Here is a 16,221-nt window from a genome sequence, read left to right as displayed (position 1 = left end):
GGCCACTAAAAGCACAAAATCCAGGCTAGAGTCCCGTTCTACTTGTTCTCCAGGCAAAAAAAGGACGCAGCTTGGGGGGACAAGACACCAGCGCCTAGCGTCAACCACGCATTCATCAGCATCAGACAAAACAAGCATTTGCGAGCATTTGCACCATCATGGCTCAAGTTAAGATAAATACTTCTAATTGTGCACACGACATGCAAATGAGCATTGTAAATTTACTTTCTCTGCTGCATATCAGCACAGAGCCAGGTTTAAAAATAGAATTGCTAGATGCTTCCCTAGCCGACCCCCCCCCTCGCATCGGCTGGAGCGCTCCTGTTTATCTGAGCATTAATCACGGTGGGACTTGTGCAAGTTTGGTGATGGCTTGTGCATTTCTCTCTGCTGATTGATGGTCACTTTTGCTGGGAAGGGTGAGTGGAGAGTGGGAAGGCCAGGCTGGCCCCTGCAAAGCAAGCACTTGCAGGAGGGAAAGGACAGAGTGGCCCATGCACTCACTTGGGGGTCTCGCCAGGATGTTCTCCCCCCGCCCCGTCGAGGGCAGAAAGAACCAAGGCAGCATGTTTCCCAAGGGAACTAACCCACCTTGCATCAGTCACCGGTTCCTGATGTGATGAATAATGAAGCAGCTTTTACGTGCTCCAAAGAAGCATCTATTTCTGCCTGCCAGGAGGGAGGTGGTGAAAGCGAGGGCTGTGGGGGCCGAAAGGCTGGGAACACGGCAGGTATAAGCGCAGCACTGCCCTGCTGCTTAACTCAATTACTGCTTAATTCCATCCTTTGTTAAACTTGACACCAGTCTCTAGAAGCAAATCACTGGCTTTAGAAATAACACCGCTCCTGCCTCTATTTTGATTGCATCGGGCAGCTGCCGTGAGAGGCTCTGAGTATCGACGTTAGGGCCCCCGTCTTGCAAACACTTCAAACAGGCTTCGCTTCCAGCATGTAGCTAATCACACCGACTTCATCAGGGTTGCACATCCGAGGAAGCAGTATTGACGAGTTAGGAGAAGTCCCCCGATTCTGAGTAGGAAAGAAAAAAGGGCTGGTGGGAGCTCTGTGATCACAACAGACCTGGTTTATTGATCCCGCGGTTCTCCCACATGCTGTGCAGGTTGGAAGATCCTTCCTCCACCCGTTCACCCACCCCTGCTGGGAGGCATTTCGCTGTTTCCATTTCATTTTGACTTCCTGCACACATGGGCTGGCTATGCGGGAGGGGCAGTACACAGCTTTTCTGGTTAAATGTGATGAGCTGTGAGCTGCTGTCAGGAGTTCGTGCTCTCCAAAGTGGTAGTTACGTTGAGGAGAGCATCTCAAATGCGGTGGCTGCTTATGCAACATGTTTTAAAGTTGCACCAAAAGCAATGGGTGCACTCCAAGGGGCAGGCACCCTTGCAGTCATCACCTAGCCCTAGTTCCCTACCCCAACAGGGGAGGGTTGAGGGAGCAGTGAATTTTGCATCCATTGAACTCAAAGGTAGCAGCAATGGCACAGTGAGCTGGTGGAATGGCATCCGCAGGGTCTTTTCCACACGGGCTAGTGGTCACTTCAAGGCTTGGTTCGCCCAGATGTACAGCCACATCTGCCCAGAGACACCCGTCTACCTGTCTCCTAAATAGCTAGGCCCCTACCTTGCTCCTTTCCGAGGGAAAGCTGAGCTGCAGTTAACACCTTCTTCCCTTCCTCTTTCATTTGCTTTTGGCCAATGCTGCCTTTTGGTGACAATCCATCTCATTGTCCTGCAAGTAATCCAGCCTGGAGGCTCTCGGTGCAAAGGGCTCCACGGAGGAGAGGAAGAGAGGTGACAGCTCACTAATTTTGCCTATCGCTGGCTTCTCTTCCCATCTGCTCAGATTCCTCTTTCCGGTACACGGGCAGCCCCGACAGCCTCCGCTCTCGGGCACCCATGATCACCCCTGACCTGGAGAGCGGGGTGAAGGTCTGGCACTTGGTCAAAAACCACGACCACGGGGACCAGAAGGAAGGCGATCGAGGCAGCAAGATGGTGTCCGAGATCTACCTGACCAGGCTTCTAGCTACAAAGGTAAGCGCCACGCACCTGGGAGCTGAATAGATCTGTCTGATGGGATGCATGGCATGGCCCCTGTCTAGAGCCCCAAAGCTTGCAAATGAAGCCCCGTCACCCTTTGGTGAGCAGGTAAAATGAACGTAGTGCAGCTGGGCACAGCAGCGGGGCACCGGGAACCTGGTCCCTAGATTGCTGTACACCAGGAGCTCCTCCGCGGTGCAGCTGGACCTTCCTTGTAAGGGCTCGACCTTGCTTATTGCTCCAGGCTGTAGAGCTGTACCACTGTTACAGGCTAAGCACAGCCTGGTGTCTGCTCCTGCCGTGTTGCCTAGGGCGTGTGCCTCCCTCCCTCCCCTCACCCTCTTGGTGCTGATCCCGGCAGGGTACGCTGCAGAAGTTTGTGGACGACTTGTTCGAGACCTTGTTCAGCACCGTGCACCGGGGCAGCGCGCTCCCGCTGGCCATCAAGTACATGTTCGACTTCCTGGATGAGCAAGCGGATAAGCACAGCATCCACGACACGGACGTGAGGCACACCTGGAAAAGTAACTGGTAGGGACACGGGAGCAGGGACAGACCTCACTCCAGCCTGCTGTCATTCACACACACCTGGCCCCTTCCCCTTGTCTGGGAGGCACAAGTCCTGCTCGTTTGCTTTTATGGTGGTGGGAGTGGTGAGGTGCAATGGAAGGAGGGGATTCAAAGCTCCCCAGGTAGGATGCTGGATCAGCTGTCCCCAAGCAGACTTGCAACCCTTCGCTGTCCCAGTCATGCAGCTTTGGACCCCCAGGCAATGCTAGCGATGCACTTGAGCCACGCTCCTGAGTCGGGAGCTGCCGTACCCCTGCTCTTCCAGACCCAGGATCCCTGAGGGCTACCACGTGCTCTTGCTTTAGCCTTGGAAAGCCTCACAGAGCTGTTGCACCGCAACTCCATCCGGGTCTGCGCAGATGCCTCCTGCTGTCTAACTCACAGCTCTCAGTCTCCACGACTGACAGAGCCAAGCAGAGCTTAAACACAGCCGAGAGTTAAGCCAAGCGCTCCTTCCCTGTCTGCTCCACGCACCGCACTAATCTCTTAAAATCAGGTCATTTTCTTGAGCACGAAGCATCCAAAAAACTGCTAACAGCTTCCAGTGGTTTCCCGAGGTTATTCTAGGGTAAGCGAAGATACAGCATGTGGGGTTGTATGGAGACCCTCCTTCCCCTTACCGTCCAGACAAGGGCTGGGCCTTCATAGCATCTTCCATGTCATTACCCTGCAAGGGATGCAGCACGGGCTTTCAGTGCAAAAGGCTGCAGGGAGGAGAGGCAGACAGATGACAGCTCACTAACTTTGCCTGTCGCCGGCTTCTCCTCCCACCTGCTTTGATTCCTCGTTCTGGTACACGAGCAGCCCCAATAATTTCCAGATGCCTCCAGCTCCTCAGTGCCAGGGCCCCATTTGTCTGCCAGCAGTAGGTGGAGGCTGCATAGCGCTAGGCGCTGTACATGGAGAGAGCTACAATGCAGACCCCAAGCAGCTAACACCCAAATAGGCAAGACAAGCCTTGCTGGCCGCAGGTGGGGAAACACAGTTCAGTAACTTGAAGGGTGTAAGGCAGAGCGAGGAGTTTACCTGATTCCCAGGCAGTGCCTTTCACCATAAGCAGAGAGGCTGTTAGCTGTATTAGTCTGTACACAGCCAGAAGGCCAGGTAGACACGCACCTTTATAGATGACCTATATAAGAGATGCACAGCCAGCTTCTCCTCTGTATCAGGATTTGGAAAAGGCTGGGCTCTGGAGAAGGCAAGGGAGGTTTGCACCTTTGAGCCAGGCTGCCAAGAGGAACAGAAGTGGGGCTACCTGCCAACCCTTCTGGGCATGATAGCGTCACAGGGGGAACGCCACTAATTCTCCAAGGTGGCAGCTCAGTTAGCAGCTGCTCCTTCCCAAATGCTTCTGGCAACTCCTGGAAGGTTTCTGCCAGGGCGAGAGGGGTGGGCGAGCAGAGCTCGCTCCGAACCGGCGCAGCTGACACAAACTGCGGCTCGGATTCCGCGTCCTTCAGACAACCGGTGTGATTACGGCTTTGCCTTCGCCGTGATTTTAGGATTAAAAGCTCTGTGGGTTAGAAATTTCCCTCGGAGTTGGGAAAAAAGCTCAACACATGGGAGCTCCGGCAAGATTTTGTATTCCTCCCTTCTCTCCCCCCACCCCCCGTCCCCCTTCCCAATCCCTTGGGGCTTAAAAAGCCTCTAATCATCGCATCTGCAAAAGCTGGATTCCCCACCAAGGCGATGGGAAGCTAAAAACAATTTGCAGAGAGCTTTAAAGGAAGGAGTTATTAGGATAAAAATGCTGGAAGCCCGAATGAAAGCAGCACGTTGTAAGCTATGAAAGGAAACCGTGCCGAACAACAAAGGTTTCCCAGTGCAGCTGTCGAACCTGAAGGACTGGGGCTGGGACTGACGGCTCCTGCCCTCCCCTTGGCTCTAGCCCCCTTTGCCGTCGCTCCACAGGACAGGGGGAGCAGAGGCCAGCCTGCAGGAAGCTGGGCCTGAGGAGGGTAGCCTAGCCAAGGTCTGTCCCAAAGGCACCGGGAAGTCAAAGACAAACAGACCCCCCTTGGTAGTGAGGTTAGCCCAGTCCTACTTGCAGAGCCATTGCTTCTGCTTCGTGCATGCCAGGGTTGCAGAGCAAACGGGCACCTCACATGCATGGGGAAGGGAAGCTGCCCTCCTGCCTCTCGGATCTGGGATCGCGCTTTACTCCTGTGCTCTTCCTCAGCCTCCCGCTCCGGTTCTGGGTGAACGTCATCAAGAACCCCCAGTTTGTGTTCGACATCCACAAGGGCAGCATCACGGACGCCTGCCTCTCGGTCGTGGCCCAGACCTTCATGGACTCCTGCTCCACCTCTGAGCACCGCCTGGGCAAGGACTCCCCCTCCAACAAGCTGCTGTACGCCAAGGACATCCCCAGCTACAAGAGCTGGGTGGAGAGGTCAGCATCAGCGCGTGGCTGGGAGCAGCGGTGGCAGCAGCGTCTCGCTGTGCCCGCGGAGGGCCAGATCCTCCCTCTGCCTCACTCTTGCCTCACTTTTCCCCAGGTATTACGCTGACATTGCAAAGCTCCCGGCCATCAGCGACCAGGACATGAACGCTTACCTCGCAGAGCAGTCGCGCCTTCACGCCACGGAGTTCAATATGCTGAGCGCGCTGAATGAGATCTACTCCTATGTCAGCAAATACAGCGAAGAGGTTAGTGGGGTTTCTCTCTCAGGACCGGCCGAAGAGACAAGGGTCAGCAGACAGGGCGAGGACTGGTGGAGACAGAGTTCCCCTCTCTCCCCTCCAAGCCACCTGGGAAATCAGCAGGGCTGAAGGTTTCTCTGTGGCTCCTTCCCACCCACCCTTGTCTGTGCCTTGAGGGCTTTAGTCTATAGACCTGAAAGCCTGTCATTGCATGGGTAATGCAGAATCCCAGACCTTTGGCACACCCATGCAGTCCAGCACGCTCCTTAGCACAGTGGAAAATCCTCCTGACCCAGCAAACCTCCTCGAAAACGCCTGTGTCTTCTGGGAACTGCCAGCGCAGCCTGAGTCCCACTGCGCGGGGAAGCAGGCTTGCATTTGCAGAGAATTCCTGGCAGCATGGGCTCCTTTAATGAATGCATCACTTGAAACCAAGTTCTCACCATCTGTTCTCCCCCTGCATTTGCAGGGCGAGAAGAAGCTATTTTGCAATTACATCCATTAAAAGGAAGGCTTTGGGCGTCTAATTGTACGTATGCATTGGCAGGACCGTGCCACGGCTATTTTCCGATTAGGGGTTCACATTTCAGATCTTGCATGTGGAATGAGACAGGCGAGAGGGAGTCGGAGGCATCGGAGTGGGACTGGCGGCATCACGCCGGCGCCGTGCAGCAAGCGGGCCGACAAAGCGGTGTGGTAGCAGGATGGCACAGCCCTCGCTGCTGACTTCCGTCTTTCAGTATTTACATTTCTTTGGAGGAGAAGAGCTAAAGGGAGGGATTTACTGTATCAGGCCAGGCTCAGCTTCCAAGCGCTAAGTGCACCTGGACTAGGGAATGTGCCTTGAGCCTCCCGGTCCCTGGAGAAGGCTGGGCAAACCCAGATGGGCTCAGGAGTTTTATGCTAACCAGCTTCCAGGCTTTCAGTCTCACCAGGATCATTAGCTCTTGCTACTCTATTGCCCAAGGAAAAGAGTCAGCATACTGCACCTACCCTAGAAACTGCTGCCGCCTGTTGCCATCAACACCCACTGAGCCACAAGCCCACCCACGAGTGTCTGTCTGTCTGCTCAACCTGTCCATCTCATGCTGATTTCTTTTTCTCTTGCTTTGTACCAGATCATCGGAGCCCTGGAGCAGGACGAGCAGGCGCGCAGGCAGCGCTTGGCATACAAAGTAGAGCAGCTCATTGGTGCCATGTCTATCGAGAGCTGAAGAAAGGACACGAGGTTCAACCAGAAGGGAATAGTCACTGCAAAGACTCTCGGGAACTAAGAGTAAGAACAAGCAGGGAAGGCACTGGACACCTATAAGTACTGAGACTTCCTCTGGTGGGAGCAGAGCTGGGCCCAGATACCTACTGAGTTCAAAATCGCTTAGATTCCAGTTTGAGCAGACAGCTAGAAAGACAATGCATCCCCAAGCCAAATAGGGTCCAGATGGATCAACTCTTCAAGTCGTATGTATGGAAGAAGGAAGTCTGGAGGCCTCCATGACTGCTGCTTTGCATGAAAACCGTGTGATGTATATTAGGAAATCATGAAAACTTTATTTAAAGGGGGGGTTTTTTTTAGAAAAAAGAAAAAGGAAAAAAAAAAAGAAATTTAACAAAAACCACGGTGGCCACCGAGATACTTCTGCCAACAAAGTTCAGTTCCAAATCTTCTCTCTCTCTCTCTTTCTCATGTGAGGTTCCTGTAGTGTGTGGCTCAGCCATTCAGAGGACTGACTCTTATGCTAATAGGAAAGTTTGGAAAATCCCATTATTCCTCTTCCTGGGAACTTACAAAAATATGAGCACAAGTTTGCACCAAACCTTTTTACGCAAAGGAAAATAACAGTTTAGCCGGAAAGAAAGCCAACAGCTGAGTAAATTATAGGCACCGGAAGGAACTTTACCTGAGTTGCAAAACCATCAGAGCATTCGACCTCTTTGTCTTGAAATCCAGCTTTATCTGTGTATTTATATAGTGTCGATATATCTATTTTTTTTAAATCCCACTTACCGCTGAAGGAGGAAGGATCTGATTTTAAACTTTCCCCTCTTTGATTTCCATGCTGTTTCAACACAAAGCTCCAGCCAGGTGCCACCGTTCAGCGGGATCTTTGTTTGCTCGACATGCGGGGTCCTGAGGAATGTTCTGTCTTTTGCGGCGCGCGAAACGAAGGAAGTCGTGTGCGGTTTAAACTGAAATTGGTGCATTGTAGGTTTCTGCAGGTGCAATTTGAGCTAAACCAATTGGCTGACCTTTCCCAGTCGAGCAGAGCTGGGCTGGAGCTTTCTGAGTCACTTGGCGTGCCGGCTGGCTAGTGCTATTCTGTTCCAGCTGCACTGTGATTTCTTGCGGTTGAAACACACACACAAAAACCCAATGTTTACAGCAAGTGATACTTGAAAAGAGTAGACATAGTGAGATGATGTATTTATTGCTTTTCTGTTTAAGACTCTCTTACCCTTACAGACAAAATGAGGACAGACGCCGTTTGCATTTTTCTCCCGGCATATGCAAGGTCACCCAAGGTCAAGCCTCAGACTTTTATTTCCATTTGAGGGAGGGGGTAGAAATTTCTGCGCTAGGCGAGAGAAGGAAAGCCGTAACCCACACAGTCCGAGTGCCAACTCCCGTTGTCGTCGTCGTCTTTGTCTCTGTGTCTCGTTCGGTAGGTTTGGTTTCTAGCGGCCAGAGCAGCCCATCTTCTTGTGGTCACTGAAAGACAAATGTTTGTGAGTGTTATTCCTTTAAAAGAGACCAAAGCTTTCATGTCCTTTAAAGAGTGCCAAGAGGTGGATGGAATGCTGTAAATATTTCTCTCTGTAATAAATATTGATATTTGTGCAGGCTGCAGTGGGGAGGACAAGGTGATTAGACCTAATGGAAATAGAAGTATCGACCACGCGAGCCTCGGCGATTGCAGCAGAGTAGCTACGTGGGTCTGTCTAATGGAATCAAAACCTGATGGGAAAATGCCCGGCCGTAAGTTTCCCTGCAGAGAGGCTAGGAACAGCTTGGCTGCGAAGGGACTGATCCCAGGCCAGCCACTTCGCTTGCGCGGTACTCTTTCCCCTGCTTCTGAAGTGGGGGGAGCAGTGTTTGGTGGGGTGAGGAGATTAGCAAAGGCTTGGCAATGTGACGTGCTGGGCAAGGTCTGGCCGAAGCCAAAGGAGCGTGGGTGCTTTGCCGTCTCACACGTGCGGGTGCTGCGTGCTAGGTACTGTTATGACTTACGCAGAGTCCGCTCCGCCGCGGGACTCCGGTAAAGCAACCGCATCCTCCCACCGGCGTCAGAAGGGGTGTGGGAAGGGGTGGAAAGGCCTCATGGTACTGGGCCCACAGACTCACCCCGCCATGCTGGAAGGAACTGAACCTACAGTGCAAAACCATTGGAGTATACAGCCTTCTCGTCTTGAAATCCATCTTTGTCCGTGCATTTGTACAGAGCTGAAAGGTGTGGCTGAAGCTTGCCTGTACGTAAGCTCTTGTTAGTCCCTGCTCGCAACCTGCACCGCAGTCCTGCACTAGGATCCGACCGCCTGGGCCCCTGGGCTCACAGAGCTGTGCCACGGTCGTCAGCAATGTGTGCCTGTGCAGGGCTGGGGTCATAGCTTGCTGCCACGGTGCTGCAAAGAAAATACCACTTCACAGCCAGCCACCCACCCCCATCCCGCTGCTGCAGAAGGGAGCTGGGAGCAATCTGGTCGCTGGCGTGCACGTTCAAACTGGTGCTTTAAGTAGGCAGCGAGGGTCCCAGGAGTCTGAATGCAGACAGCAACAAGGAGGGAGGGAAAAGCGTTCGGAGAAGTACTCAGGAAACTTGCTGTTTCAATTATCCTCCATTGAAAGCCGCACCAAGCCCACTCTCCTCTGGTAATCCACTTAGGTGAGTTTCTCTGGGCCCTATTAGTAGCCCGAAAGAAATACTAATGACCAACCTTGTGCAATAAGCTGTAGTTTTTGACATTCGCTACAGCCTCAGCTTTGTAACGAGAAGGCTCCGATTGACGGAGACATGGGTACAAGAAGGGGATGTGTGGAGACCAGCACAGAGACAGGCTGCCTGTCATCGGGGGAGTTTGCTTCCCAGGTTCCCTTACCTGCACCAGGAGTCTAATTACAAAGACAGAACAGGGAGAATCTGCCAGGTCATCCTATTAAAGCCTGGCATCCTGATGCTAATAAATTCACCATCTAGTCATTAGAGCGCTTGCTAACTTGACCTGCTCTCTGTTGCTGACGTTGCATAACGGCAGATCTGTGATATTCCCCCGAAAGACTTCAGTTTCCCCAGGTTTTTGCTGTTGTTGTTCACAGCAATCCAGCACACGATCAATGCGCACCTTTGTTCAGCCTTGCATTCTGGTCACAGCCATCGCTTCAAGTATTTCTGACTCCCTATTCGCTTTGCTTGCTCAACTGTTCTCCAGAGTTGCTTGGCATCATTTCTGCACCCTGATGGGAGAACACCCATGCTCCTACCAGGATCTGCTTAGGACCATGCAGTCCAAATTCCTTCCTGTCAACTCATCAAGGATCCCCTGTCTAACTAGGTTTAGGCCTGGAACAGCTGTCTTCTGCGAGGAGGCATCACGCACACCTTGCCCGTCTCCCTGCCCAGCCGTCTTCTCCAGCGTGTGTTCCCTTTACTCTGGTCTTCTGTCTAGTGAAGGCTGAAGTCTCTGCCTACAGCTCCCTGGTGCTGTGGGGATACAGTGCAGATCCTAGATCTCTTGCCTGCTGTATAAAGGTCATTGCACAAGCCTCGGGGGTGACACTATGCAGAGGCTGTCTTTACCAGCGTACAGCATCCACGCTGTGCGTTATAGCACCCGTTGGCTGGGTGTATTCATCAGTCATGCTTAGAATCATAGAAAACAAGGGTTGAAGGGACCTCAGGAGGTCACATCTAGTCCAACCCCCTGCTCCAAGCAAGACCTGCCCCAACTACATCATCCCAGCCAGGGCTTTGTCTACCCGGGTCTTCAAAATCTCCAAGGATGGAGATTTCACCTCTCTGGGTAACCTGCTCCAGTGTTTTACTACCCTCCTAGTGAGGAAGTTTTTCCTAATATCTAACCTAAACTTCTCTTGCTGCAACTTGAGCCCATTGCTCCTTGTCCTGCCATCTGCCCCCACTGAGACCAGCCCAGCTCCATCCTCTTTGCAACCCGCTGCAGGGAGTTGAAGGCTGCTATTCAATCCCCCTCGGTCTCCTCTTCTGCAGTTGTTTCATCCCTTAGCATCATTCTCCTCCTTTGCTGTCTGGAGGCTTGGAAACCAGCTGTGGGGCTCTTCATCCCACCAATGGAGAAGACTAGGGAAAAATCAAAATACTTGCAGGGCTTGGATGTCACTGAGGAGGGAACAAGACATGTCTAATATGACAGGTTGGGGAAAGGGGCAGCTGCGCATGCTCAAGGAATGCTCCTAAGCACAAGGAGGGAAAGGGAGTATTTGGGATTAATTACTGCGTGTATGCAATGGCATCTGAGGAAAGGGGCAATGTGCCTGCCTCCTGGGAGCATTAATTTGATTGTGGCATAGCGTCCCAAGGGAAGCAGCTGAAGCCAAAGTGTTTGAATCACTTGAAACAGGACCAGACGTACTAAGGCAGCGAAGGGGACGGTCTGCTGCAGGCGGGGGCAGGAGTGGCTGAAGTGTGACCGAGCAAGTCTCTGCAGCGCTCCTTTCTTTGGTTCTCGTGAATAATGGATGCTTGCAGGAAATTATGTGGCGAAGCTCTTGTGATCCAATGCCCAATTTACAGCCGACTTCTCAGTCCTCTGGGGCTGGCGCTTCAGATCTCGGCACGGAGCGGTCTGCGTGCCGCAGGCAAGCCCCGCGCCAGGTTGGGTCGGCAGGGAGGCCCCAGGTTTGCCGCAGATGAAATGATTGCACATCTAGCTCTGCGCCTCCTTCCCCGCACCAGGCCGGGTGGGAGAAACGCACCCATGTGTTTTGATTCTCCGGTCGGCTTTGTTTCAGGTGTTTCGACATCAAAGCAGAAGACGTCATTTCTGGACTCTCTGTGTCTGGTGCTGCTGTTTAAATAATTCTATTTAATCTTCTGCACTTGAGCGTTATCCAGAGCCATCAAAGCACCCACTCCAAGGGGTAGCAAGGTGCTAATCAAATGCTTCTCCACCTTGAAAGCCTTTTTTAAAACCCCCTATGCCCGAGTCCTAACTCCTAGCCAAGCTTGCCTCTGCCTGGACCTTGCTGCCTTTGCACCACGGTGCTGCATCCCTCCAAGAAGCAGGCTGACGTGGAGCTCAGATGGCCCGCTCCTTCCCACAGGAGAGGTAGGGAAGGGGGTTGCCAGGTACATAAAGCCAGGAGAGCTAAAACCAGAACCTCTGAGGCCATCCTAGGTCCAGCTCGGCCGGGAACGGACTGTAGCTTAATGCATGACAAGCAAGTGTTATGAAAAACACCCCGGGGCCAGGGTGTGAAGGAGCAGAGCCGTGGAAAGGGGGACCGAAATGAGTCATGAACCTGAATCTGCGTATGCGGGAGGCCAGCCTTTCCCCATGAAATCCCAGTGCTGCGTGATAAAACCGTTTGCCTCACAGGTGTTCAATGCCTTTCCCCTGTGACAATCCCAACAGCCAGGCCACCCATGTCCTCTTAAGAGGACATATGCACTGCTGGTAAGGGTTTTACATGGAATTTACCAAAAAAAAAGGAGCCTCTCCCTATTCCATCCGCCTCACAGGTTGTCTGCAACGTCCAGGCTGAGCAGGGGAGCCCTGCGGCAGGACTCGGCGGTTCGGTGATTGTGCTCTGGGCTCTACGTGTAAATGCATAACGTGTGCAAGTCCCCTATATGAGCACGAGTCCAGGCGTTCAGCTGTGGCTGCTGGCTTGGGTGCCTCTTGCTTGGTGCCCGGTGTGGATGTGCATGCAGGGTCTGGTTTGCAGGGTTGCTAACCGCTCGCTGGTGCAAGGGAGCTGGAGGGAAGCTGGTTTGTGTGTTGCCCTTGAGAGTGTAACTCCACCTGGGGCAGAGCAGGGGCTGGAGAATTATTCTGGAAACATTTTTTTAAGCCTGTGCCTGTACTGTTTCCCGCTGGCAGCTGCAGGGCAGTGTTTTTGGCTGTCACCGGCAGCTCTGTTTCATTTTCCAGTGCTGTCAGCATTCACCTGTCACGAGGACTTAGTTCACCAAACTGAATGAAACAAAAATAGATGGACTCGAACAAGCTGGGCCATCAGGGGGAAACCTCAGCAGTGACTGTGCTGCGCGGGGAAGACAAAAGGGTTCAGAAAAGGAGGACAAGCAGCCAGCATCCACGATGCGTTTGAGGGCAGCACAGCTTCAGTCATCCTATTTCAGTAGTCCGCGTGTACCAGAAACCGTAAGCCAATAATACAGAGGTGTGATGTTGTATATAGTTACTTGCTAGGTAGAGCTAGGTGAACGGTCCGATCTGTTTTGTGAATGTGTCTTCAGTGAAAACTCCACGATCCCCCTCCCAGCCCCGCTCCGCTTTGTCCCAGGCCTCTTGAGATCAGCCAGCGAGGGGCCAAAGGCCTTACGTGTGCGACACATGCACAGCCGCCCAGCGCTGACGTGGCCAGGGCGGTCGCGTTGTTGGAAACGTTTCTTTTGGGATGAGCTGTTTGTCGAAGGAGCTGTTTGACTTAGGAATAGAAACCTGTGGGGTGAGGTTCAGAGCCTGAGCACCCCGAACCGCAACACCTCCGTGTAGCTCAGCCAGGCCAGTTCAAAGGGCAGGGTCTTAAAACCTGTGAAGCCTTTGAACATATTTTTCTTCTCTTAGAAAGAGGAACAAAAGCAAAATCTGTCTGCCCAGTTCCTAGCAAGTGAACGATGTATCCACCCAACCAGGAGGGAGTACGGCTCCCTCCTTCCTCCACAAAAGCCCCACATTTGAAAGGAAGTGCTCGTTTTATTCCCTTGCCTCTTCAAACGCCCCTTTCTCCAGGGCTCCTCGTCTAGTTTAAGACGAGGAGCCAGAAATCCCGGTGACGTGCTGAGCGCTTCTTCCCGACTCAGTTAAGGACAAGTGTGCAGTGCAAAGCTTTCTTGGTCTCTGTCCTACCCCTTCTGATCCCCTCCCTGGTTTACTGGTCCTGGTAGCAGTGGGCCAGGTTTGGAGACTGTCTCAAAGAGGGCCCGGGGGCAGGAGAGGAGCCCGGCTGTCCCCGGATCCATTCGGGGTTTCGTGGCAGGCACAGAGCATCCCACCACAGCAGCCGTGGGGGGCAGCGCAAGCACCGGGGTGTCGTGTCCTGCCCCGTCAGCAACCCACAGACTGGAGCAAACGGCTAAGCGAGCAGTTCCTCCCCTTGCTAGAGCAGCTGTGGCTGCCATAGCTGTCAGGATTTTACATGAAATAAGCCAGGCCTTTGAATCCAGATGTGTCCTGCCCGTGTTGTTTATGCTGCAGTGTCCGTGTGTTTATCCGTGCTGGCTAAAAATGCCCATCTGCCTTCATGTTCGCTGCCCTCTCACCCCTTTGGGTGGAAGAAGTCCCCGTCCCATCCCCACTTTCCCTCCTTGCCGTTAGCAAAAGGCTGCAAAGATTGGCATAGCATCCAACACAGGGGCACTCGCCCAAACCCCAGCGCCTGTCTCTGGAGCCTGCAAACACCTCCTGACCAGGCTTTCCCTGGCAATATCCGGCCCCTGTGCTGCATTTGGGCTAGGGAAATGTTGAATGCTGGTCCCCTCCTCTCTTGGCCAGAGCAGGCACGTGCCTGAATAGGGAGGCGTCAAAAGGTGCAAGAGCCCCGGCCTGTGGTCCTTACTTCTGCCTCATTCTTGCTAATACTCAGAATGTATCGCAGCCAGCTCCGTCCGCGCCGACCACGGAGACAGTTCACTTGCTAGGGCACCTTCTGCAGGGGGACGGTCATGAAAAAGGGGGATGTGAGGGTAGCAACCAAATTAAAAACAATAATAATCATGTGAGTTTTAAAGCAAAGATATTTGGGGTTCAAAGGGCTCTTTATTTATCTGACCCGTCCCTTACAAATTAAAGAAATGCCCGTCATAAGACCCTTTTTTATTATTTTTATTTTTATTTCATTTTATTTTGGTTTTGGTGGGCTGGCAAGATACACTAAATCTGACTGTATACGTTGTCTGCACCACACAGCCCAACCCTTTCCCGCCCCGTCCTCCTGTCCCCGTGATACTTGACACACTGGAGTTCTGTATTATATTTTTTTTTTTTAAAAAGATGGTTGTCTGGTTTTTGTTGTTTTTACAAGTGTTGTGGGAAAAAAAAAATGTAAGAAAGTTTAAGTATTTAAAAGCGTTCCAAGGAGGAAAAAAAAGGGTTTTTGTTATTATTCTAATATATTATTGTGTACCTATTGTAAATATGAAACACTCCTATTTTGCAAGCCAAGGACTCACTTTGTACTGTTGTTATATATAAATAAAGTTTACTGGTTTCAAAAAGAATCTGGAGTGGGCCCTTACTGCCTGGCGCGCAGCGCGTGGGATTTATTGTGAATACTGGCGCGAAATATTTACTTGCTGCATCGCACCAGAAATAAATCAGTAGTAGGAGATCCAAAATAAAATATTTAATGTCCAATTTATTTTTACGGCCTACGGAGCCCTTGGCAGTCACCAGGCTGGACAAGAAGGTAAAACACTGCCCTCTAGCTCGCAAGCACCCGCACGACGACTTTGGTCGCTAATTAGGAAGTAGGAGCGAGATGTTTCTGGTAAGAAGTGAAAAGGAGCCAAACTCTTTATTTTTTTATGCTGCTGGCAGGGGCTTGGGGAGGGCACCCCGAGGAGCGGCCGTCTGAAGGATTTGTCTGTCTTTGACTGTTTGCAGAACGACGCCGTGGCAGTCAGCGCATCCGATGGAGCCGAACCCCACAAGGTAACTTTGCGTGGGTGCTCTTCCAAAGCAGAAGAAAAGGAATAGCGCATAAGACCTTGCAAGTAAGCGCAGGCACTGCAGCATGCGTCTGAAGCCCGTCTGCTGTAACTCCCCGCGGCTGCTCTCCTCAAGAGGCGACAAGCGATCCGTCAGGCAAGTCTCTCTTGAAAAGGCTTTCTCCCCTCTCCCCCTGCGCTTGCAGGTGAGGACAGGTGCTCAAAGGGTGACAAAGTGGGAAGCAGGTAAGTTGCCTGCTGAGAGCAGGTACTGGGGAGTCAGGACGTCTGTGATCTGTTTGTAACTAGAGATGCACAAAGCTCTTGGGTCAGAGACGATATCTTTTATTAGACCCACTAAATAGCAGCAAAAAAAAATCCTTTCTTTGCTACAATTTTTTTTTTTGCAACTAATATTTTTGCCACTATTTAGTGGGTCTAATGAAAGATATTGCCTCTGACCCAAGGGCTTTTTGCACCTCTGTGTCCCAGACCAACATGTCTGCAAAATAAATCCTTGCTTGTATCTACGCACCTGCCTCGCTGTGTCAACTGAGCTCTTCGGTGCCTCAAGGCAGGGTCTCACCTGGTATAACTTGTCCGGGATCTTTTAACAGGATAATCCCCAGGCTCTGGGACTAACTCCTTGCACTTAGACTGGAGCCTGGTTTACCTTAACTGTTCATTTAGACACAGGCAGGCCTCTCATTTCTCCACTTACCTTTCCCCCTCTCTAACACGAAGGGTAATAACACTTGGCCCCCGGCGTGCTCCATGAAAATGCACAGCCTTCTCTCCTCTCTCAGGTCCTCAAGCGCAGACACGTTATTTGAGGTTTGCTGTTTTTTCAGCTCCGAAATAGAGGCAGGAGGGACGAGCTCTCTTTCCAAAATGCATTACTGACTTCAAACCAGGAGCGAGAGCTCGGGGGAAATCTTTATTGGATCAAGTAAATAATGAACAGTTTGCCTCTGCTTAAGCAAGAGGCATGTGAGCGTTGTTTACAAATACAGACGGGGCTGAGTTTGGAGCGCTCTTCCTTCCCTGACAATATCGGTCCTGGGGGTAAAATAGATTTTGCTTCCTTT

At 52.1% G+C, this 16,221-nt stretch overlaps 1 protein-coding gene across 1 annotated transcript in view; it reads left to right on the top strand.

The window, feature by feature from the left end:
• PLXNA2 (plexin A2) overlaps positions 1–14,704 on the top strand; it is a 255,560-nt gene extending 240,856 nt beyond the window's left edge. Inside the window, exons 28-32 of the mRNA XM_014598881.3 lie at positions 1,864–2,054; positions 2,422–2,591; positions 4,810–5,022; positions 5,129–5,279; positions 6,392–14,704. Coding sequence (XP_014454367.2) covers positions 1,864–2,054; positions 2,422–2,591; positions 4,810–5,022; positions 5,129–5,279; positions 6,392–6,487 — 821 coding nt within the window. The 3' untranslated portion in view covers positions 6,488–14,704. The remainder of the gene's footprint in view (positions 1–1,863; positions 2,055–2,421; positions 2,592–4,809; positions 5,023–5,128; positions 5,280–6,391) is intronic.
• Positions 14,705–16,221: the final 1,517 nt, after the last annotated feature.

Source organism: Alligator mississippiensis, chromosome 14, assembly GCF_030867095.1.
Source record: "Alligator mississippiensis isolate rAllMis1 chromosome 14, rAllMis1, whole genome shotgun sequence".
In the NCBI taxonomy this organism is placed as follows: domain Eukaryota; kingdom Metazoa; phylum Chordata; order Crocodylia; family Alligatoridae; genus Alligator; species Alligator mississippiensis.
The sequence above is the reverse complement of the archived record's forward strand: the minus strand, read 5'-3'. Positions and strand labels throughout refer to the sequence as shown.